This window comes from Phocoena phocoena, chromosome X, assembly GCF_963924675.1.
Source record: "Phocoena phocoena chromosome X, mPhoPho1.1, whole genome shotgun sequence".
NCBI lineage: Eukaryota > Metazoa > Chordata > Mammalia > Artiodactyla > Phocoenidae > Phocoena > Phocoena phocoena.
The window spans coordinates 113,908,169-113,932,915 of record NC_089240.1 but is presented as its reverse complement, the minus strand read 5'-3'; the positions used below and the strand labels follow the sequence as shown (position 1 = coordinate 113,932,915).

At 44.2% G+C, this 24,747-nt stretch overlaps 1 protein-coding gene and 1 pseudogene across 1 annotated transcript; both read right to left on the bottom strand.

Annotated features, from left to right (window-relative positions):
• Positions 1–4,686: 4,686 nt before the first annotated feature.
• Positions 4,687–4,857, bottom strand: ETDB (embryonic testis differentiation homolog B). The gene has a single exon (XM_065901395.1). It carries the CDS (start codon positions 4,855–4,857, stop codon positions 4,687–4,689), a length of 171 nt encoding a protein of 56 aa, XP_065757467.1.
• A 5,255-nt stretch (positions 4,858–10,112) lies between these two features.
• Positions 10,113–19,210, bottom strand: LOC136142258 (dolichyl pyrophosphate Man9GlcNAc2 alpha-1,3-glucosyltransferase-like; annotated as a pseudogene).
• Between the last annotated feature and the right edge of the window lie 5,537 nt (positions 19,211–24,747).

The following is a 24,747-nucleotide window of genomic DNA, read 5'->3' as shown; positions in this document are numbered from 1 at the left end:
TGATGTAGTCAGTAAAAGACTATGTCATCTGACAAGTATTTAATCATGTGGAAACATAGCTGCAATATATTTCTGAATTTTAATTCTGGTTAATTCTTGAGCATGTAATTATAGAAGTTTCCTATTTTTTTCTTTTACATTTTCACTGTTCTAAAATTTCCACTAAAATAAATGATTTTTAAAATATGAGGTATGGTTTTTAAGCTAGTACAAAACTACAAAATATAAAATTCAAACTGTAAAAATATTTGTAAAATGTAATGTGTTAAAATGAAACTAGCCAGAGGCACAAAGAGAGTGGCTGTGGAGCGTATCTGCTTTGCTGAAATCTCATTGCTAGCATTAGTCCTATTAGGTAGGCTGGCAAACCAAATTTTGGCGAGAGGCTGTAAAGGACTGGGGAAAATCATGAGGACCTAGAGCGGCTTGGGAGAGGGTTGAGGGAATCTGTGAGAGAGAAGACACTGATGCTGAGGAGATAAACCTAAAAGTACCTACTCCATAGCATTATTGAAAGGAGTATACTGTGCCCATGAAATGTTTGGCACAGGCCCTGAGAAATCAACAAATCTTAATTATAATGTAAGCTCAATGAGGGCGGGAATATTTATATCTTTTGATCACTGTCGTATGGCTAGCACACAGAAATGTCAATAAATATTTTTGAATGAATTGATGAGTGTTGTTATTATCAGTAATTACTTCAATAATTAAAGTGCCAACTTAAATATAATATATCTGGAAATATATGTATACAGGGAATACATGATATTGAGGGAGTTTAACACGACTTGTCCCTCTGTGCTGTCTCTTTCTCCAGGTCCTGCCCCTCTCCACCCAGGCTGAGAGCTTCTAATTGTCATTTAAAGGTTCCCTGGGGGAGTCAGGGTAGCGGGGTGAACTGGCCCTAAGTACTGCCTGGTCTGTAGATCGTAACAACTCTTAGCTTTATCACATCAATTAATAAATGGATACAAAGTTGCAAATGGTTTCAAAATTTTTTCATGGATCTCCATCAACTAATTTTGCAAGCTCAGTACTGAAATCTACAGTTTTAGAATTCCTCTATTTTTACTACAAGTTGTCCTACTGTTTCTCAAAATAAATATTTTTAGACATTATGTAGAAACACTCCTTAAGCCAGTTTTGTAAAGGCATAGGAAGACATATCTGGAGCTGGAAGAGGGAAGTTGGTGAATATGGTTAGTGGTGCACTTTGTGTGCCCAGGCAAGTTCTGAAGAATCTGTTCTGAAATACCTACACCTTGTGGGATCCCAGAGGCATCATCTCCAACCCATATGACATGGCATCCACCTGAGAGCAAAAAGGCAAATGGCCTACAGATTTTGGAGAAGTTGTGAGAGCTAGAGAGATGATAGAACTAATACCAGGATGCTCTAAAAATTCCTTGCATTGTAGGTACACCAAAACATCAAGCCATGTCCCACTGTATCGTAGCTTCTACACCCATCACTCGTTCTTCCTGACTGCCTAGTTGCTGTCTATCAATTGCTGAGTGCACCCTTAATGTCTCAGCCTTCTTCAAAGTTCTTTGTGGACTCACTCCTCTCCTCAGTTCATTCCCTCCTCAGTGATTTCATCCACTGCTGTGTGTCGCAAGGCCTGAAATTCCGTGTGCTGCCTTGACATCTCTGAGCCTCACAGGGTCCCAAAGGCCTAGCCACGATTCCCCCTGCTTTTGCAAGATATGCTCCCGACCCAGTGGGCAAAGCTCCACACCCAGGTAGTTCCCATATTGGCTGGACTGGCTGCAGTGCACCTGGTCCTTAACCAGAATTATTCAAACAAACCAATTACATCCTCCCATATGAATGAAGGGCTAATCCGCATTCTTGTCACTACAAAACCTACCTCCCCCAGTTCCTCCTGGTTCCCTCAGCTCCTGAGTGCAACCCCTGTGTGGTCCTGCATGATGTGCCATGTCCTCCTTTCCTGGGCTGTGAGAATATGTGACTAATAACTGCTTCCAATCCCATCTGTCCAGAATTGGGTATTGTGTGTTCAGGTATCTCATACTATTTAGGCCAGGGAATCCCTCCTTCATCCCTTGTGCAAGGGTGCTGAGATCAATGTATATTCAAAGGTCAGGAGAGCCACTGGCTTCAGGAGAGGTTAGGAGAAGTCAGTTCTGGTTCAGAAAACCACAAAGGGAGGGCATTGGCTCACTTCCACTCGTTTCCCTAGAGAAGAGCATTTCCAAAGTTCTCTGAAAATGAGAGGCACTATTTAGTACCTCCTTAAGTTCTTAGCAAACACCCAATATGTGCCTAGTATTACTTCACCAGGGAGAGCTGCTTAAATTTTCCACAAAAGGGTGCACATGTATTCAGGATTTAGATTTGCCTTCCTCATTCTTAGTCATTCTATGAGAGCCATAATTCTTGGACTCATGAACAATTTTTCTGACATTACTTTTGTCCAGTAACACTTTCAACAGCAGCTGAATCTGTATGTGAGCCCAGGCCCTTGCAATCCACTGGTCTTGCCATCCCACAGAAGCATCTGGCCTCATATGGTGCTGGAATAGTGTGCTGAGACTTCTATATAGGAGACAGAAGCCTGCAAGGCTGGAGGGCTGTCTGAGAGACGGCAGATCAAGCTCTGGACCCACAAGCGACCTATGGTGCCATTCCCCCAGGCCAGGATGGGTAGACAGTGACTCCTCCCATTCTTATACCTAAAAAGACAATTACAGATTTTTATTTCCCTGTCTTTCCCCTCAAAGCTGGGCTTGGAGGGTCTGAAGGTTAGAGTACTCAAGGCAAGAACGCCTCTCCCATGGAACATTGCCATACTTCTGTTAAATTGGAAACTGACATTGATCATTGTCTCCTGCCCATTTTTAGATCTTTGGGCAACAAAACTGGTAGCTGACCACTAAGGTTATAGTTTAGGTTCCAGACAGGACTATGGCCAAATTGATCTCACCTTTCAGTGATAAGGTGGCTGATGCAAAGCATTTCTTCGTCTGAGCAAGTCAACAGTGGGTGCTAGCTGTGGAAAAAGCAGCGGCTTGTTCTACTTATTGTTTGTCCGAAAGGTAAATCCTACTCCCTTCTTTCCACTGCTCTATGCCCCAGGAAGCTGAAACCCATAGACTGCGTTACTGTGGTTTTCTTGTTCTCTGGCTGGCAGATAGCTTTGGCCAATGAGAGACAGCAGACAGAAATTAAAGAGCGGAAGGAGACAGTATATAATTCCGTGACAGCGTGAGGCGCTCTCCAATCAACCTCTAGTCCCTGAGCCTCACCTGCATCCAGATTCTCTGTTATGGCCTCCACAAACATCTCCTGAGAAAAATTCGTTTAGGAGGATCCCAACCAAATCTCTCTTTCTGCCTCTGTCTCTGTCTGTTTCCGTCTGTCTGTCTCTCTCTTTTTGCCAGCCAGTCCCCTTTTGAATTTCGCATTTGTGATGCTTGAGACCTCGTGCTCCCAGTACGTGAGGGATATTTTCCTCCTGTAAGTTCAGCACATCACCGAACCTCTGTGAGGAGGCCCTCTCTGGGCTTGAACCCACCCAGAACCTCACGTGAGTCCATGCCTCCCCACTCTGCGGGTGAGGGGTCAGAGGTCACACGAGTGCATGTGATGCCTCCCGCAGCAGTCAGTCCTCCGTGGATGGTCAGGCCACCCCTGGGAGATGTGGAGTATGGGTACCAATCACTCTGGGGAGTCAGCCAAGTCTGAGGCAGGCAGGATCAGCCAAGCATCTCACTGGTGAGCAGGCTTCCCCACACCCACACTGCTCCTGCCGCCCAGCTCTCCCTGTCCCCCCTCCAGCTTAGCTCCCGCTCTGGGTGCCCAATTTCCCACGCACTTCTGTTTCCAATGTCTCCCAGTGAACATCTGGCTCTCCCAGCACATCCCTTTGGGAAGCTCTCTTTGTGGGTGCCCTCGCAGTTGACCTAGGAGCTGGCCTCACTTCAGTCCAGTGGATTTTCTCCACCCAGCTGTGGCCTGAACAGGTGTGCTTCACATGGCACAGATAAAGGGAACTGGGATTCCACTTATTTGGGGAGAATAACAAGAACAAATACCTTTAGAAGGCCTTGAAGGCACGATGCTCCCATTTCTAAATGCTTTGTGTTCTGATGTTTTCATATTAAATAGAACCAACAAAGACTCTTTGATGCTGTAGAATATCTAAATGATATTCTCATGAGCATCAACATTTAAAAAAGAGTATCCTAAATGCACCCCCGCCCCGACTCATGACCTGTTCTTAATGTCTTCTCACCAGGATAAGCAACCAGGTTTTAGAGGGGAACGAACACAGTGGATGTCTTTCCAAAACACGTAGGGGACAGGAGACTTGGGTCCTTGAGTGACCAAGAACTACATAACTATTCCCTTGCTTTTTTTTTGGATTAAAGGTGAAAGAAATCTGACATGCAGTGTGATCTCACCATCTCTGCTGTGTCTGAGAGCCCCTGCATAGACTGTTAGGATGACTAGAATCCCCTCTCCAGTGTAAGTCAGGAAAACTATCGGCATAAAAAAATATCAAGCCAAAAGGAGTGAAGATGCTGCTTTTATTTTAACAGCTGAAATGAGAAGTTTGTTGTTCTACATTTTGTTGTCTTTTTTTGTTTTCTAAGCTTAAATTTTAGAAAAAAAATTTTTTTTTCTAAAATTTTATGACTTCTTGGCCCTGGGTGTGACTTAATTCAGCATCCACACCCACCTGGACAAATCCACATCACTTCTGTGCTTCCCCAGTTGCCTAGCAAGTAAAAAGATCACCACACTGTTGGTGACCTTCTTGGATTTTTCTTTCTTCTTGATGGTCAATGTAGGCATGTTGGGACTGACTTCAGAGGTTCCTTTATCCATGACTGGTTGACGCCACAAATGGCTTCAGGAAGACAGCACAACCGAGACGGCCTGAAAAAGACGATGAAACCCACTTAATCCAGTGGACCCTGGGGCCTCTTGCCCTCACAATCTCCCTGCCACACTCACACATCACTTCTCTATAAGCAAACGACAGTCCCATACTCTTCCCCCTTTTCTCTAGTAGGGTTGGGGTTCAGGTGGAGTAGTATGGTGATGGTACAAAACAATATTACATTACCTTGGTATATCTGGATACGTTGCCTCTCAGACCACTCAGGTTTCTCTGGAAGGAGCACCCTGAAGAGATGGCAAGAAGTGAGAGGGAGAATTCTCTCTCTCCCTGTCTTATTCTGAGTGCCAGGGCCCGATTGGTCAGACCCAAGAGGAGTCATGATGACTCACAATGACCCTCAGAACTTTCTGACCACATACCATGGATGCCACCACCTAGATTGTCTCAAGGCTAAACAGTGAGTGACTGAGAGGTGCTGGAAAAGGGGCAAATGCTACCCATATTTGGGTACCATCTTCATATCTGTTCCCTGGAGGGGATACTCATTTCTCTTGGCCTCAGAGATCTTCCATGGCTCAGTCAAAATCTCTCTATTAAAACATCTCCTGTAGACGTAAGAGGGAGGAGATATGGGGATATACGTATATGTATAGCTGATTCACTTTGTTATACATCAGAAACTAACACACCATTGTAAAACAATTATACTCCAATAAAGATGTTAAAAAAAAAAAGTCTCCTGTGTGAGGAGTTAGCAACACCCATTGCATATCAATAGGTCCACTGGGCAACATTCAGCAGTTTTGGCCTCAAGTTCCAAACAGGAACTTAGCCCCAGGTAGAATTTTCTGTTTCCTTCTCAATCTCTGGATACAGCCTTGTCCACAACTCTGAAATTACTTTAATAACACACAATTCAGAAGTGGGGTGTTTACTTGTAGAAATTTTGGCTGTGAGTAACCATACTTCTCAAGCCATATTACCTTGCAAGTCTCTCCTATAGAGCAATATAGTTAACATTAATGAGTGATCCTAGTGGCTATTGTCTATCAGTAGGACATGGATTCTCACAGGCTATAAGAGGGGTAATGGTGAGGACAGGGCTTTGTTGTTAGTGGTGGGGTTTTTTTTCTATTATTATTGCTGTCCTAAGAGTCTAACATGACTATTATGATGAAATTTAACATATTCCTACACTGGTGACCCTACTGTGGTCAATCTTATATGACAACTGAAGAAAGTTGAGGCATGGAGGTCTATGAGATGGACCCAGGTCAAACACTCCCTTCCTTGAGTGGCAGAGAAGGCTCAGGCATCCAGATTTCCTCCCATTCCATATAGAACCATGGAAAAATCACTAAGATACTGTGTTCAGTGTCTAAAAGAAATTAGAGAGGCATGAGAACTGTTGTTAGTGTACAGTATTTTATTAACAAAAGGAAGTGGCAAAACTGACTTTTTCTTTTTTTTTTTGCGGTACGCGGGCCTCTCACTGTTGTGGCCTCTCCCGCTGCGGAGCACAGGCTCCGGACGCGCAGGCTCAGTGGCCATGGCTCACGGGCCCAGCCGCTCTGTGGCATGTGGGATCTTCCCGGACCGGGGCTCGAACCCGTGTCCCCTTCATCGGCAGGCGGGCTCTCAACCACTGCCCCACCAGGGAAGCCCTATCTTTTTCTTAAGGGTTTGCCTTCCTGGAAAAACCAAGGCAAGTAGATCAGGAAAGCTTGGTTGACATAAGTTAAGCACATAAAAAATAAATAAATTTTGCATACTCTTCTAATAATTAGGAAATATAATAGAAATAAAATATGTTCAAAATATCCCAAGCATTGTAAAACACCTATAGATATAATTAACTTTTAAAAAAACATAGGGAAAATATACATGAAACTTTTTATGACCTTCCTGTTTGGACACTAAAATAATATTTTAAAATAACTTTCTTTTGGAAAGGAAGACTAATTTTTGGAATGGTGTCAATTATTCTCTAAATTAATCTATGAATTCAGTGCAATCCAAGTCATAAATTACAACAGGATTTTGATTGTGTATGTGGAACTGGAGGACTAGATTATAAAATTACCTTGAAGAGAAAATGTGAGGGATTAGTCCGGGGGCGGGGGGGAGGTGTCATACTATATATTAAAATTTATAGAATTAGTAATTGAAACAGGAATTGGTTAAGTATGTCAATGGAACAAAATAGAGATTCTAAAAATAATTTCATATATATGTGGGAATCAAAGAAATGATAAAGCTGGCATTTCAAATCAGATGTTGCCTCAAGGCAATATCTTGTGATCAAATGTGTGTGTGTGTGTGTGTGTGTGTGTGTCTACACATGGACACGTGTGTGTTAGGGAGATGGAAATGCAGAGGGGCTTCTGGGGCCACTTGGTATTTTTCCTACAGGTAATTCTGGATTCCATCATCTTTCACAGGTTTTCTCAGTCGTGCTGTCTCCCTGAAGCCATTTGTGGCATCAACCAGTCATGGATAAAGAAGCCTCTGAAATCAGTCCCAGGACGCCCACACCCATCATGAGAAGGATGGCAGATGAATACCTAAAACCCGCCCTGGCCTCCAAAAACATGCTGATCTTTTTACTTGGTAGGCAACTGGGGAGGCACAGAAATGATGAGGAGCTGACAAAGTGGCTGTGGACGCTGACACAAAAAACACCAGGGCACGGGTTTCCCTGGTGGCGCAGTGGTTGAGAGTCTGCCTGCCGATGCAGGGGACACGGGTTCATGCCCCGGTCCGGGAGGATCCCACATGCCCGGAGCGGCTGGGCCCGTGAGCCATGGCCGCTGAGCCTGCGTGTCCGGAGCCTGTGCTCCGCAACGGGAGGCCACAACAGTGAGAGGCCCGTGTACCGCAAAAAAAAAAAAAAAAAAAAGAACAAAAAGAACACCAGGGTGGAGTTGGCCTTTACCTAAAAGTCATGTGACTTACCCACCTTATAATCCTCGAGGATTATGAAAAATCCAAGAAAATGGTGTGGATCAATAAGTCTTTCCCTGATGTAACCTTAAAATTGAAGCTGTTTCCACGTTTTTTGGTTTGATGTGTTATTTGTTCATGTGCCATCTGTACTTCTGACCCTTCTCCATGCTACCCGAAGGCCACAAACATGTGAACTTTGGCTACTCACCTTTGGAGAATGTTTACTCACATAGAGTCTGGGGGATTTGGAGTCAAGAGGGGCCCTCTTGAGAGAAGCTGGAAAAGCTGCTGCGTTTACAAGTGGAAAGTGCCCTGATTTACTAGGGTAATTAGGGCTTCAAGAAGGCCACTTGGGGGTCTTGATTTGTCTCCCTTGAGGTTTGAGAGAGACAGTGGGAAGAAGTCAGAATCACAAATAAATTTAAAATGGGAGTGACTGGGAAGGTAGGTGGAGTTCTCCCCTGTGTGGAGGCTATGTGTTGGGGAACTACAGGGACTCAAGGCCCAGAGATGTGGTCTCCAAAGTAGCCATGAAACACCTCAGCAAGGGACAAAATTTAAACAGTCAGATTTAAACAGCTGCTAAACTGCATCCAGATAGGGAGATCGGTTGTGACTCTGACCTCTGGTTCCTCCCTGTGCTCAACAGACCCTGGGGGACAAGTGGTTGCAAAAGGGGAGGGAAGCAAATGCTGGCTGATTCCCAGTGGAAGCATCATACCACACCTTGCTCCCCTTTCCTACTGCAGGCTTCAGCCTGGGCCAGGCCTGAACTGGGGGAAGGGAGAGGCTTTGACACTGAAAGAAGGTTAGAGTTGTGATTATTACCTTGAACAAGACATACAAACTACTGAACACCGATCATGTGGAATACTAAGGTCACCAAAGACCTGGTAGTGATCAAAAAAGTCATGAGGCTGACGCTGGGATTGATGAGGGGGACCAGAGAAGGAAGAACCCAGTAGACTGGAGTTGGCTGAGGCATTGGGAAGGGTTAGAGAACAAAATTATTGTTTTTTTTAATGGGAAAATGATAGTTTTATTTCTATCACAGAGGCTAAAGAAAACACATCTTTACATAAGAAACAACAACATGAATATAATAGATTATTTTACCAATTGAATACTGTAGTAAAGATGGGCCTCGGCTAATTAGAGTGATACAGAATTAACAGAGCCAGGTTAACGGGAAGCATGGCATGAATCAATGCTTATGGCAGTGGTAACCTTGAACCATGTCATAACAAAAAAAGAACAGAAGGATGGAATAAGGCCATTTAACATAAACAGAATGACCCTAGAAGTTTAGAACTAATGATCATGAGAAATTAAAAATCCTTCACTCAAACCACTTAGATTTAGTTATTTATTTATTTATTTTTAACATCTTTATTGGAGTATAATTGCTTTACAATGGTGTGTTAGTTTCTGCTTTATAACAAAGTGAATCAGCTATACATATACATATATCCCCATACCTCCTCCCTCTTGCCTCTCCCTCCCACCCTCCCTATCCCGCCCCTCTAGGTGGTCACAAAGCACTGAGCTGATCTCCCTGTGCTATGCGGCTGCTTCCCACTAGCTATTTATTTTACATTTGGTTGTGTATATATGTCAATGCTACTCTCTCACTTCGTCCCAGCTTACCCTTCCCCCTCCCCATGTCCTCAAGTCCATTCTCTACATCTGCGTCTTTATTTCTGTCCTGACCCTAGGTTCTTCAGAAACATTTTTTTTAAGATTCCATATATATGTGTTAGCATACGGTATTTGTTTTTCTCTTTCTGACTTACTCCACTCTGTATGAGAGATTCTAGGTCCATCCACCTCACTACAAATAACTGAATTTCATTTCTTTTTATGGCTGAGTAATATTCCATTGTATATACGTGCCACATCTTCTTTATTCATCTGTCGATGGACACTTAGGTTGCTTCCATGTCCTGGCTATTGTAAATAGAGCTGCAGTGAACATTGAAACCACTTAGATTTAGATTCAGGAAAATTCATTTAATTGCGTTCATATATGTCAGCATTCTTGGAAACAGAACAAGATTAATTTCTGCTTTGTAAAAATACAATAGGTCTTGGCCACTCAAGAGTTAGAAAATAAAAGCCTCCATTGGGCTTTGGTCTCCATATGTATTTATTTTGTGTAGACAACAATGACTTTTCACCATTTCCTTTCCAATAATTCCATGATTCTCAAAATGATAATTTCATTCTTTCATAGTAAAAAGTTCACCAAACCTTTTAGTACTGTTAACATTTTCACATCTGTTTGGGGATATAGCTAGTCGATTTTCTTCTGATTTCTTCCATTTTTGGAATCCCACATGACTGTAATGTTAAAGTATACCAAGAAGAATAGGAAGTTCAATCAGGAGACAAACACACCAATACAGACAAGAAGTCCGGTAATGTCTGAAGAGGATCCAGTGTGACAGTCATCAGTGTCACAAGGACCATAGTGATTGTTGAGATAAGAAACAAACGTTGCATAATTCTGGGAAGAAATGTAAAAACATGGAAGATATTTCCTAACAGAAATGGAAAAGGATTTCAACTGCAGCTCTTCTTCAGAAGTCTTTTCAAATATTGAAAAGGAAGTTGCACAAGCTATAAAAAATGCCATTATTGTCACAACTGTGGGTATCAGGAGTTCATCCTTCAATAGAAGAGGTAGCTTTGTAAATGTTGACACAAGTAAAAACCAAGCAGACATGAAAGGAAGCTCACTTAACACCAGGCAGACTGGTAATGATACCAAGAGAATGGATTTTCCATGTACTTGAAAAGAAAATTTAAAGAATGATAGTGCACAGCCAACTAGAGTAAATTTGAATCCTTTGGGAGAGGGCTGAAGTGTTCATTTTACATACAGGAAGCAGGCTGAAAAATGTAAAACAAAAGCTGATTATTATGTGGATGTGATGTGGCAGAATATCCTTGATGTTCAGAAAGACACTGAAGCCGCACCAGATATTGGCTCATTTATCCTCAAGTAATCCACGATCACCTGGAAAGAGTCTTCTCAGAACTTGCAGGGTTTGTTCCCTTTCTGTAAAGGATGACAGCCAGCAGAGAATGAAGGAAGCCACAACAGTACAAGCTAGCTTAATTAACAAACCAAATCCCTTTCCTTTGAGGCCTTTTTAAAAAACACTTTCCAGGTTAAAAAAAGACGCAAGAGGGAAGAGATATGGGAACATATGTATATGTATAACTGATTCACTTTGTTATAAAGCAGAAACTAACACACCATTGTAAAGCAATTATACCCCAATAAAGATGTTAAAAAAAAAGGTAAGGGGTGGTAAAATTTTCAACTGTTTATAATTTATAGCTAAGCAAAATGACAGTGACCCTAGCACATTCCAGTCACAAGATACTCCAAGAATACCACACAAAGCAAAGCCAAGACTCACAGAATTATACTGAAAATGTCCATAGTTGATTAGAATGAGGCCTGGGCACAGCGATATGCATAGTGCATTAGCAATCTTTTTCTTACTTGAGATTTCTTTTAAACAACAACAGTACAAAACCACTCCAGGTATGTCAATCAGCCAATCAGCAATTAACACAGTTGTACACATCCAGAGTTTATCTCCGGGTGCTGGGAAGATGGCGGAAGAGTAAGACGCGGAGATCACCTTCCTCCCCACAGATACACCAGAAATACATCTACACGTGGAACAACTCCTACAGAACACCTACTGAATGCTGGCAGAAGACCTCAGACCTCCCAAAAGGCAAGAAACTCGCCACGTACCTGGGTAGGGCCAAAGAAAAAACAGAGACAAAAGAATAGGGACGGCACCTGCACCAGTGAGAGGGAGCTGTGAAGGAGGGAAAGTTTCCACACACTAAGAAGTCCCCTCGCGGGCGGAGACTGCGGGATGCGGAGCGGGGGAGCTTCGGGGCCGCGGAGGAGAGCACAGCAACAGGGGTGCGGAGGGCAAAGCGGGGAGATTCGCACACAGAGGATCAGGGCTGACCGGCACGCACCAGCCCGAGAGGCTTGTCTGCTCACCTGCCAGGGCGGGCGGGGCTGCGAGCTGAGGCTCGGGCTTCGGTCCGATTGCAGGGAGAGGACTGGGGTTGGCGGCTCAAACACAGCCTGAAGGGGTTAGTGCGCCACGGCTAGCCGGGAAGGAGTCCGGGGAAAAGTCTGCACCTGCCGAAGAGGCAAGAGACTTTTTCGTACCTCTTTGTTTCCTGGTGCGCGAGGAGAGGGGTTTAAGAGCGCCGCTTAAAGGAACCCCAGAGACGGGCCCGAGCGGCGGCTAAAAGCGCGGACCCGAGAGACGGGCGGTAGATGCTAAGGCTGCTGCTGCCGCCATCAAGGGGCCTGTGTGCGAGCATAGGTCACTATCCTCACCTCCCTTCCGGGGAGCCTGTGCCGCCTGCCACTGCCACGTTTCCGGGATCCAGGGACAACGGCCCAGGGAGAACGCACCACGCGCCACACGCTGGTGCAACGTCACGCCGGCCTCTGCCGCCGCAGACCCGCCCCGCACGCCGTGCCCACCCTCCACACACCCCCGCCCCGCCCGGCCTGAGTGAGCCAGAGCCCCCGAATCAGCGGCTCCTTTAACCCTGTCCTGCCTGAGCGAAGAACAGACACCCTCCAGCGACCTACATGCAGAGGCGGGGCCAAATCCAAAGCTGAGCCCCTGGGAGCTGTGAGAACAAAGAAGAGAAAGGGAAATCTCTCCCAGCAGCCTCAGAAACAGCAGATTAAAGCTCCACAATCAACTTGATGTACCCTGTATCTGTGGAATACCTGAATAGACAACGAATCATCCCAAATTGAGGAGGTGGACTTCGAGAGCAAGATCTATGATTTTTTCCCCTTTTCCTCTTTTTGTGAATGTGTATGGGTATGCTTCTGTGTGAGATCTTGTCTGTATAGCTTTGCTTCCACCATTTGTCCTAGGGGTCTATCCGTCCATTAAAAAATTTTTTTTTCTTAATAATTAATTTTAATAACTATTATACTTTTCTTTCTTTCTTTCTTTCTTTCCTTCCTTCCTTCCTTCCTTCCTTCCCTCCTTTAGACAACGAAACATCCCAAATTGAGGAGGTGGACTTTGAGAGCAAGATTTATGATTTTTTCCCCTTTACCTCTTTTTGTGAGGGTGTATGTGTATGCTTCTGTGTAAGATTTTGTCTGTATAGCGTTGCTTCCACCATTTGTCCTAAGGTTCTATCCGTCCCTTTTTTTTTTCTAAATAATTATTTTTTAATTCAATAACTTTATTATACTTTATTTTATTTTACTGTATCTTCTTTCTTTCTGTCTTTTTTCCTTCCTTCTCTCCTTCCTCCCTCCCTCCCTCCCTCCTTTCTTTCCTTCTTGCCTTCTTTCCTTCTTTTCTTCTTTCTTTCTTTCTTCCTACTTCTACTAATTCTCTCTACTTTCTCTCCCTTTTATTCTGAGCCGTGTGGATGAAAGGCTCTTGCTGCTCCAGCCAGGAGTCAGGACTCTGCCTCTGAGGTGGGAGAGCCAACTTCAGGACACTGGTCAACAAGAGACCTCCCAGCTCCACATAATATCAAACGGTGAAAATCTCCCAGAGACCCCCATCTTAACACCAGCACCCAGCTTCACTCAACGACCAGCAAGCTACAGTGCTGGACAACCTATGCCAGACAACTAGCAAAACAGGAACACAACCCCACCCATTAGCAGAGAGGCTGCCTAAAATCATAATAAGTCCACAGACACCCCAAAACACACCACCAGACGTGGACCTGCCTACTAGAGAGACAAGATCTAGCCTCATCCACCACAACACAGGCACTAGTCCCCTCCACCAGGAAGCCTACACAACCCACTGAACCAACCTTAGCTGCTGGAGACAGACATCAAAAACAACGGGAACTACGAACCTGCAGCCTGCAAAAAGGAGACCCCAAACACAGTAAGATAAGCAAAATGAGAAGACAGAAAAACACACAGCAGATGAAGGAGCAAGATAAAAATGCACCAGACCTAACAAATGAAGAGGAAATAGGCAGTCTACCTGAAAAAGAATTCAGAATAATGACAGTAAAGATGATCCAAAACCTTGGAAATGAAATGGACAAAGTGCAAGAAATATTTAACGAGGACCTAGAAGAAATAAAGATGAAACAAGTAACGATGAACAACACAATAAATGAAATTAAAAGTACTCTAGATGGGATCAATAGCAGAATAACTGAGGCAGAAGAATGGATAAGTGACCTGGAAGATAAAAGAGTGGAACTAACTACTGCAGGGCAGAATAAAGAAAAAAGAATTAAAAGAACTGAGGACAGTCTCAGAGACCTCTGGGACAACATTAAATGCACCAACATTCGAATTATAGGGGTTCCAGAAGAAGAAGAGAAAAAGAAAGGGACTGAGAAAATATTTGAAGAGATTATAGTTGAAAACTTCCCTAATATGGGAAAGGAAATAGTTAATCAAGTCCAGGAAGCACAGAGAGTCCCATACATGATAAATCCAAGGAGAAATACGCCAAGACACATATTAGTCAAACTGTCCAAAATTAAATACAAAGAAAGCATATTAAAAGCAGCAAGGGAAAAACAACAAATAACACACAAGGGAATCCCCATAAGGTTAACAACTGATCGCTCAGCAGAAACTCTCCAAGCCAGAAGGGAGTGGCAGGATATACTGGAAGTGATGAAGGAGAAAAACCTGCAACCAAGATTACTCTACCCAGCAAAGATCTCATTCAGATTGGATGGAGAAATTAAAACCTTTACAGACAAGCAAAAGCTGAGAGAGTTCAGCACCACCAAACCAGCTTTACAACAAATGCTAAAGGAACTTCTCTAGACAAGAGACACAAGAGAAGGAAAAGACCTAAAATAATGAACGCAAAACAATTAAGAAAATGGGAATAGGAACATACATATCGATAATTACCTTAAATGTAAATGGACTAAATGCTCCCACCAAAAGACACAGATTGGCTGAATGGATACAAAAACAAGACCCATATATATGCTGTCTACAAGAGACCCACTTCAGACCTAGAGACACATACAGACTGAAAGTAAGGGGGTGGAAAAAGATATTCCATGCAAATGGAAACCAAAAGAAAGCTGGAGTAGCAATTCTTATATCAGACAAAATAGACTTTAAAATAAAGATTATTAGAAGAGACAAAGAAGGACACTACATAATGATCAAGGGATCGATCCAAGAAGAAGATATAACAATTGTAAATATTTATGCACCCAACATAGGAGCCCCTCAATATATAAGGCAAAAACTAACAGCCATAAAAGGGGAAATTGACAGTAACACATTCATAGTAGGGGACTTCAACACCCCACTTTCACCAATGGACAGATCATCCAAAACGAAAATAAATAAGGAAACACAAGCTTTAAATGATACATTAAACAAGATGGACTTAATTGATATTTATCGGACACTCCATCCAAAAACAACAGAATACACATTTTTCTCAAGTGCTCATGGAACATTCTCCAGGATAGATCATATCTTGGGTCACAAATCAAGCCTTGGTAAATTTAAGAAAATTGAAATTGTATCAAGTGTCTTTTCCGACCACAGTGCCATGAGACTAGATATCAATTACAGGAAAAGATCTGTAAAAAATACAAACACATGGAGGCTAAACAATACACTACTTAATAACGAAGTGATCACTGAAGAAATCAAAGAGGAAATAAAAAAATATCTAGAAACAAATGACAATGGAGACACGACAACCCAAAATCTATGGGATGCAGCAAAAGCAGTCCTAGGAGGGAAGTTTATAGCAATACAAGCCCACCTTAAGAAGCAGAAAACATCTCGAATAAACAACCTAACCTTGAACCTCAAGCAATTAGAGAAAGAAGAACAAAAAACCCCAAAGGTAGCAGAAGGAAAGAAATCATAAAAATCAGATCAGAAATAAATGAAAAAGAAAAGAAGGAAACGATAGCAAAGTTCAATAAAACTGAAAGCTGGTTCTTTGAGAAGATAAACAAAATAGATAAACCATTAGCCAGACTCATCAAGAAAAAAAGGAAGAAGACTCAAATCAATAGAATTAGAAATGAAAAAGGAGAAGTAACAACTGATATTGCAGAAATACAAAAGATCATGAGAGATTACTACAAGCAACTCTATGCCAATAAAATGAACAACCTGGAAGAAATGGACAAATTCTTAGAAGTGCACAACCTGCCAAGACTGAATCAGGAAGAAATAGAAAATATGAACAGACCAATCACAAGCACTGAAATTGAAACTGTGATTAAAAATCTTCCAACAAACAAAAGACCAGGACCAGACGGCTTCACAGGCGAATTATATCAAACATTTAGAGAAAAGCTAACACCTATCCTTCTCAAACTCTTCCAAAATATAGCAGAGGGAGGAACGCTCACAAATTCCTTCTACAAGGCCACCATCACCGTGATACCAAAACCGTACAAGGATGTCACAAAGAAAGAAAACTACAGGCCAATATCACTGACGAACATAGATGCAAAAATCCTCAACAAAATACTAGCAAACAGAATCCAACAGCACATTAAAAGGATCATACACCATGATCAAGTGGGGTTTATTCCAGGAATGCAAGGATTCTTCAATATACGCAAATCTATCAGTGTGATAAACCATATTAACAAATTGAAGGAGAAAAACCATTTGATCATCTCAATAGATGCCGAGAAAGCTTTTGACAAAATTCAACACCCATTTATGATAAAAACCCTGCAGAAAGTAGGCATAGAGGGAACTTTCCTCAACATAATAAAGGCCGTATATGACAAGCCCACAGCCAACATCATCCTCAATGGTGAAAAACTGAAAGCATTTCCACTAAGATCAGGAACAAGACAAGGTTGCCCACTCTCACCACTCTTATTCAACATAGTTTTGGAAGTTTTAGCCACAGCAATCAGAGAAGAAAAGGAAATAAAAGGAATCCAAATCGGAAAAGAAGAAGTAAAGCTGTCACTGTTTGCAGATGACATGATACTATACATAGAGAATCCTAAAGATGCTACCAGAAAACTACTAGAGCTAATCAATGAATTTGGTAAAATAGCAGGATACAAAATTAATGCACAGAAGTCTCTGGCATTCCTACATACTAGTGATGAAAAATCTGAAAGTGAAATCAAGAAAACACTCCCATTTACCATTGCAACAAAAAGAATAAAATATCTAGGAATAAACCTACCTAAGGAGGTACAAACCTACAAAAGACCTGTATGCAGTAAATTATAAGACACTGATGAAAGAAATTAAAAATGATACAAATAGATGGAGAGATATACCATGTTCTTGGATTGGAAGAATCAACATTGTGAAAATGACTCTACTACCCAAAGCAATCTATAAATTCAATGCAATCCCTATCAAACTACCACTGGCATTTTTCACAGAACTAGAACAAAAAATTTCACAATTTGTATGGAAACACAAAAGACCTTGAATAGCCAAAGCAATCTTGAGAACGAAAAACGGAGCTGGAGGAATCAGGCTTCCTGACTTCAGACTATACTACAAAGCTACAGTAATCAAGACACTATGGTACTGGCACAAAAACAGAAAGATAGATCAATGGAACAAGATAGAAAGCCCAGAGGTAAACCCACGCACATATGGACACCTTATCTTTGATAAAGGTGGCAGGAATGTACAGTGGAGAAAGGACAGCCTCTTCAATAAGTGGTGCTGGGAAACTGGACAGGTACATGTAAAAGTATGAGATTAGATCACTCCCTAACACCATACAGAAAAATAAGCTCAAAATGGATTAAAGACCTAAATGTAAGGCCAGAAACTATCAAACTCTTAGAGGAAAACATAGGCAGAACACTCTATGACATAAATCACGGCAACATCCTTTTTGACCCACCTCCTAGAGAAATGGAAATAAAAACAAAAATAAACAAATGGGACCTAATGAAACTTCAAAGCTTTTGCACAGCAAAGGAAGCCATAAGCAAGACCAAAAGACAACCCTCAGAACGGGAGAAGATATTTGCAAATGAAACAACTGACAAAGGATTAATCTCCAAAATATACATGCAGCTCATGCAGCTCAATAACAAAAAAGCAAACAACCCAATCCAAAAGTGGGCAGAAGACCTAAATAGACATTTCTCCAAAGAAGATATACAGGTTGCCAACAAATACATGAAAGAATGCTCAACATCATTAATCATTAGAGAAATGCAAATCAAAACTACAATGAGATATCATCTCACACCAGTCAGAATGGCCATCATCAAAACATCTACAAACAATAAATGCTTGAGAGTGTGTGGAGAAAAGGGAACACTCTTGCACTGCTGGTGGGAATGTGAATTGGTTCAGCCACTATGGAGAACAGTATGGAGGTTCCTTAATAAACTACAAATAGAACTACCATATGGCCCAGCAATCCCACTACTGGGCATATACCCTGAGAAAACCAAAATTCAAAAAGAACCATGTATCACAATGTTCACTGCAGCTCTATTTACAATAGCCCGGAGATGGAAACAACCTAAGTGCCCATCGTCGGATGAATGGATAAAGAAGATGTGGCACATATATACAATGGAATATTACTCAGCCATAAAAAGAAATGAAATTGAGCTATTTGTAATGAGGTGGATAGACCTAGAGTCTGTCATACAGAGTGAGGTAAGTCAGAAAGAGAAAGACAAATACCGTATGCTAACACATATATATGGAATTTAAGAAAAAAAATGTCATGAAGAACCTAGGGGTAAGACAGGAATAAAGACACAGACCTACTGGAGAACGGACTTGAGGATATGGGGAGGGGGAAGGGTGAGTTGTGATAGGGCGAGAGAGAGGCATGGACATATATACACTAACAATGTAAGGTAGATAGCTAGTGGGAAGCAGCCGCATGGCACAGGGATATTGCCTCGGTGCTTTGTGACTGCCTGGAGGGGTGGGATAGGGAGCGTGGGAGGGAGGGAGACGTAAGAGGGAAGAGATATGGGAACATATGTATATGTATAACTGATTCACTTTGTTATAAAGCAGAAACTAACACACCATTGTAAAGCAATTATACCCCAATAAGGATGTTAAAAAAAAAAAAAGAGTTTATCTCCTATCCACGTGATATATAGAGAGCAATCTAGTCTGGATTTATAAATTCTGCCATATATGCATCTGAAAGACAACAATAAGCTTAAGGAGTGAATAATCAAATCCCCAATACTGTACCTTTTTATCACTGCTGTTAAAATTCCCTTGTTTGGTAAATTATAAGTAATTTCTTTCCAGTGTCTCTCTGCTGCATAGCCACCAAACATAGGAGGTTTTCCAGTGCTAGATGACCGGTTTATTGTAAAAGGATATAGCGCAGGAACAGCCAGATGGAAGAGATGCATAGTGCCAGGTATGAGGAAAGGACACAGAGCTTCCACGCTCTCGCCAGGCGCACCACTCTCCCTGCATCTCCTCGTGCCCACCAACCTGGGAGCTTCAAAATTATTGGGTTTTGACTCCTGCTTGTTCTTCGTAAGGCTTCCACAGACATGAGAATGGCAAAGCCCAAATTCAGGATAGTGTTTACGTGAGGGACAAATGCAGTCACTGTGTTTGAAGTTTTATTTCCTTAGCTGGGAGGTGAATATACAGACATTCCTTATACTGTTTCCCATACATTCCATACATTTTCATATTCCTGCTATACTTCATCAATAGAGAAAAAGAAAAAGGGAGATAATGAGGCAAGCAGGAACGCCCAAGAGTAAAATAATGGTATAGAGTATATCTTTCAAATATTGGTGGAAAATAACTTGGAGCCTAGAATTCTACTTCCAGCTAAACATTGGAGTGTCAGGGTGAGTTAAATGCATTTTTAATACATGAGGTGTCTTTGTGTTTCCAGGAAGCAGACGCTGAGACAGACCCATGAATATATATAGCTTACTTGAGAGGGAATCCCAGGGAGCAGTGGTATGGGTGTGGGGAAATGAGCCTTAGAAGGAAGGCAGCCAGTTAAGGGGGATGATCTAGGAGGTGAGAGCTGTGGGTAACTGGAGCTTATTCAGAGAGGGGGGACTATGGGAGACTGTGTAGAATGCACCTCAAATCCATCTCAAGTATGGGACAAGGAAGCTGGCGTATGTAGCCACCAAAACCCCAACTATTATTTAATAAAGCTACTTCCAGGGGTAATAAATCTGTCGCACTTCCGGCTGGCTTTGGGTCATGTCCAGCTTGTGCCAAGGGTGAGGGAAAAAACCCTAATGCAGAAAGTCATGGGTGGTTGTAGAAAGCAGTTTAGTGGGTGTAGAGGTGAGACCTGGCTCTGAGGAGTCAGAATCTTTTTGGCATTGTCTGCAATACTCTACCCACTGTTTGTGTGAAATTTTCAATAAACTGGAATTACATTTCCTCTCTCAGTCTGATCATGTATTAAACATCGTACCAATTAGCATAGTTTGTTGAAAATTGGTTTCAGGAACCCTAGTCCCAGAGAATTGTGAGATCACTTTTCAGCTGCCTAAGAAATGTTTGCATTGCAGACCTTAAAATCTTCTAGAGAAAAAGAGAGCAAGACCTCTGTGGTCTGTTCTGACTGAAGATGTGCCCACTGGGTGGGTGGGAACGGGTCTTTCCCTGGGATTTTATGAAAACCTTGGGCTGCGGGTGTCAGCAACTCAGTTCGTGTCATCCAGTCTAAAGGGCCCCGAGCTGCAACGTGTCACATCCTGCCTGAGGGGTTCCTCAGCATGCAGAGGTCAAAGAAGCTCCCCTGGTCTTCCATAGCACCTGGAACTTTTTAATATCCCTATTATTAAGCTCTGTGTTAAGGAATGAGTCGCCCATTAGGGTGTGAGCTAGTCCCACCCAGCTATGCTCACCCTTATCCCAACCAGTATACTGTCCCCATAGTGTTGTTATCGAAAGTGGGGTCCGACTGCTCGCTGCTCTGAAGACAATAAGAGGCAAGGCTGGTGGAAAGGAAAGTTTGCTTTACTTCGGAGGCTGGCAACCAAGGTGGGTGGCAGGGGAGAACCCCTGTCCAAAGGTCGACTCGACTCCCCGCCACTGACAGTCAGTGGGCAAGAGTTTCAGGGGTGTATAGGTGGAGGGAGGGGGCTACATGCAGAAACAGCACAGTCAGCTCTGACAGTCATCTGGAAATTGGTCATCGGTGGTCTGATCAGTGACATCTTGATTGTTTCAAGTACAGTTAGTCTTCAGTTCCAGGGTCGGTTTGTTCCCATTTGTTTGAGGACAGTTCTCGAAATTGTGGCAGCCTATGTCATGGCTACAGCCTGGTCATCATGTAGTTAACTTCTTCCACCTGGTGTGCGTTTCAGTATCTATAAGACAGCTCACAGGATAGGGCTCAGAATATTATCTATAGCCCTTAAGGAGGAACTAACTTCGCTCAATGACTGAGTTATTATTATTTTGTCCTGTTTGACTGTTTTCCTTTGCTTCTGAATTTTCTCACTTCTCTGATTAAACTTATTCTTTGCCTAAAGCTTTTCTACAGATAAAAGGCAGGTGGAAGACATGGGGGGAAGTGGGGAGGGAAGGACCATAGCGTCCTGCTCTGTTTCAGTGTGTATTCCTCTCTTCAGAGATTCTCAGAAATGCTGTTCTGGGTGGTGAGCAGCTTGTAAGGGACTGAGGAGTCAGATGAGCAGAAGTTCAGTGACATTTGGGGTATTATTACCAACTAGACTCCATTTCAGCCTAGCATAGCCACAGGTGGCAACAGATGGCCTTCCCAAGCATGTGATGGAAATCCAGTAATGAATCTTTGTCACAATTCAGATGTGGCTTGGATGCCTGGGTCCACTGGCTGCCCAGCCAAGTGTGCGGTGTCTTCCCTCAGCTGTTGGAGGTTCTCTGAGCTATCACCATCCACAGACCAGGGAGAACTTGGGGCTGGTTCAACCTCCCACCCTAACACCCCCAGAGGGACTCAGTGGCAATAAGAGGTGCCTGCTCTGGATAGAGGGGGCCTAGGTTTGGGGAAAGAGACATAACGGGAAGGGAGGTGTTACCTCAACAGAAAGGTAGGACCTACAGGGCAAAAACCAAGAGAAAACTTTGGGAATCTTGGAGGACTTTTCACATCTGCTTTCCATTTGGGATTAGCAAGTGTAAACAAACCAACCAACACACACTCATAAACAAACAGGCAAGGTGGATGTTTGCTCCTAACTGTAAGCTGAGGCAATACTACAGTTGACTTTAACTGTTTTTTCACGTGTGGGGAATATTACCCTGGTTGCTTGATGTCCAATGTCACAGAACTAGTGTCTCACATACTTTGAATTTTTTTTTACTTGTGAATAATTCTGTATTAGCCGGGCCCACAAGAGATATTTTGCACTTGAAGGTCATGGGATCATCAAGCACTGTTGCAGCTCGAGAAGGTGGAGACAAATTTGCTGTCACCTTGTTGGTATGGGGCAGCACCTAAGTCCATACCTCCTCTATCTCCTCACACAGGGAAAATTAACATCTTTAAGATGTTGTGCCATCCTATTTCAGACCTGGGTATGCATTTGTGTTTGCCTGAGTATTCCTCTATATCCCCTCGTTAGCATTTCAAAATGTTCTTTGACTTTTACGATTTTTCAAGTATATTCCTAGGCACTATTTTTTTAGTTGCTTTTCTGAATTGAGTCATTAAGAGTATTGTCTATTTTAACTGATTACTTTCTCAATTATATGAAAGCCTGTAAAGAATATATATTAATTTTGTACTCAGCCACACAAATGAATTCATATATAACCTGTAATGGTTAGTTTTCCCTCCTTCAACTGGTTAATGTCTTAGTTATTTCTTTCCCTTATTCTCACTTATGGAAATATATAACGTCATATTTGGAAAGCATCCAACACCTCTTACTTTTGTCTTTCGTTTTCTATACTGATAATCTTCTTTTGATCCCTTAATATACCAAATTAAGAGATTTCTTATCATTTAACCGTCTTTACATTAACTGGTCATGGTGCATTATTCTCTGACTATGCTGCTCTGAATTATGTTGACCAATATTTGGGCCTTTCCTATTATGGTCAAGGCAACCACACCTACAACCAGCGGTGCGATACGTCTCCAACTGAGAGATGCAAAGATAAGTAGGAAAACGTGTTCACAGAACTGCACCCAAGTGGTGTACGGGTCCGAGGGTCGGCAAAGGTTACGCTAGGGCTGAGGGGCGGAAGGGGTGAAAGGGAGGACTCCTCAATTCCAAGAAGAGGAACTCTGTTCTCCACGTGCTGAGGCTCAGCCAGAGTCCTGTAGAGAGAGAAGTCCTGGGCCCCTCCCCTTGTCTCCGCCCCTGGCCTGCGGCCCGCCTTGGGAAACCTAGGCCCCGCCCCTTCGTTTACGCCCCGCCCCTTCAAGCGCCCTTTGGCCACGCCCCTTTCCCCTTCGCGTGGCGGGGCCCTGGTCCTCTCCGAACTTAGCGTGCCCGCCCTACCCCGTGATGCGCCTGCGTACTGCGGACCACCCGCTCGTCGGCGGAGCCTACACCACTTAAGACTCCCGCATTCCGCCTCAGGAAACCTCGGCCCCGCCCCTCAGATTCTGACCCTCAGGAGCGGGCGTTAGCCCCGCCTCTTTCCCCTACTCCCACCCCGCCCAACTCGACCGCAGCGTCACGCCTGCGCTCTAGCAACCGCCAGGCTCTGTGGGCGGAGCCGTGCGGCGTCAGGTACCGTCCATGGCCCCGCCCACCCCGGGGCTCGGGTCCACCTCCGCACACACGCACTTCCCGCCACGCCTCCTCGCAGACCTCTGCTGAGCTCTGGGGATACCAGCGAAGCGAGCAAGGCGCGATGGACGGCCGAGTGCAGCTGATCAAGGCCCTCCTGGCCCTGCCCATTCGGCCCCAGACGCGTCGGTGGAGAAACCCGATCCCCTTCCCCGAGACGTTTGACGGCGACACCGACCGGCTCCCGGAGTTTATCGTGCAGACGGGCGCCTACATGCTAGTGGACGAGACCCTGTTCACCAACGATGCCCTGAAGGTGACGTTCCTCATCACCCGGCTGACCGGGCCCGCCCTGCAGTGGGTGATCCCCTACATCAGGAAGCAGAGCCCCCTCCTCAACGATTACCGGGGCTTCCTGGCCGAGATGAAGCGGGTCTTTGGATGGGTGGAGGACGAGGACTTCTAGGCCGGGAGCCCCTCGGGCCTGGGGGCGGGTGCCCGGGGGAGGGTCCGCCGCGCCAGTCGCCGCCGCCCAGATCGCCACAGGCGGCATCCTCCCGCCGCGCCTCCCCCCTCCCTCGCCTTCGGGTCGCCGTGATCTCCCCCGCGCTCGTGTCCCCTCCCGCGTAGTGCTTGCCTTTGTTCCAGGAATAGCGCTCCAGGTTCCCGCTGCTGCCACCGCCGGGCCTGGCTCTGGAGCGGCCGTAGCCCTCTCGGGCCAGCCCGGCCCCTCCCCTGCACAGTTGGACTCGGTCGTGCGCTCCAGCTGCAAGCCGGGCTCCTGTTACACATCAGACAGACCACCCTCAGCCCGGCCGCTGCCAACCGCCCGCCCTCTGCCAGACTCCCAGGCCCGCATACAGGTGCCTAGAGATCTGCGCTGCCGCCGCCACCGCCACCGCCATCCACCGCATCCCGCCGACGGCCTGCAGCCTTCAGCGGTCTGGACTTGCCCGGGAGGTGTCTGAGCTGGGCACAGCCTCTGGACAATGCTTCCAACAGCTCGCCACCGCCCTGGAGGGGCTGGCCAGCCTTTCACCTTCGGCGGGATCCAGAGACATCTTCTGCTCCTGCCAGATGGCCGCCAGGTCCCAGGGGTGCCTGGCAGCCAAATCGAGTCACTCATTGTCTCCTGTGGACCTGTTCGTTTCGCCCAGAATCCAGTTCTCTTCTGAATGTGCAGCTGTCTCTCTGATGTGTGCCTTTTGTTCCACACAGTAACCCCTGCACTC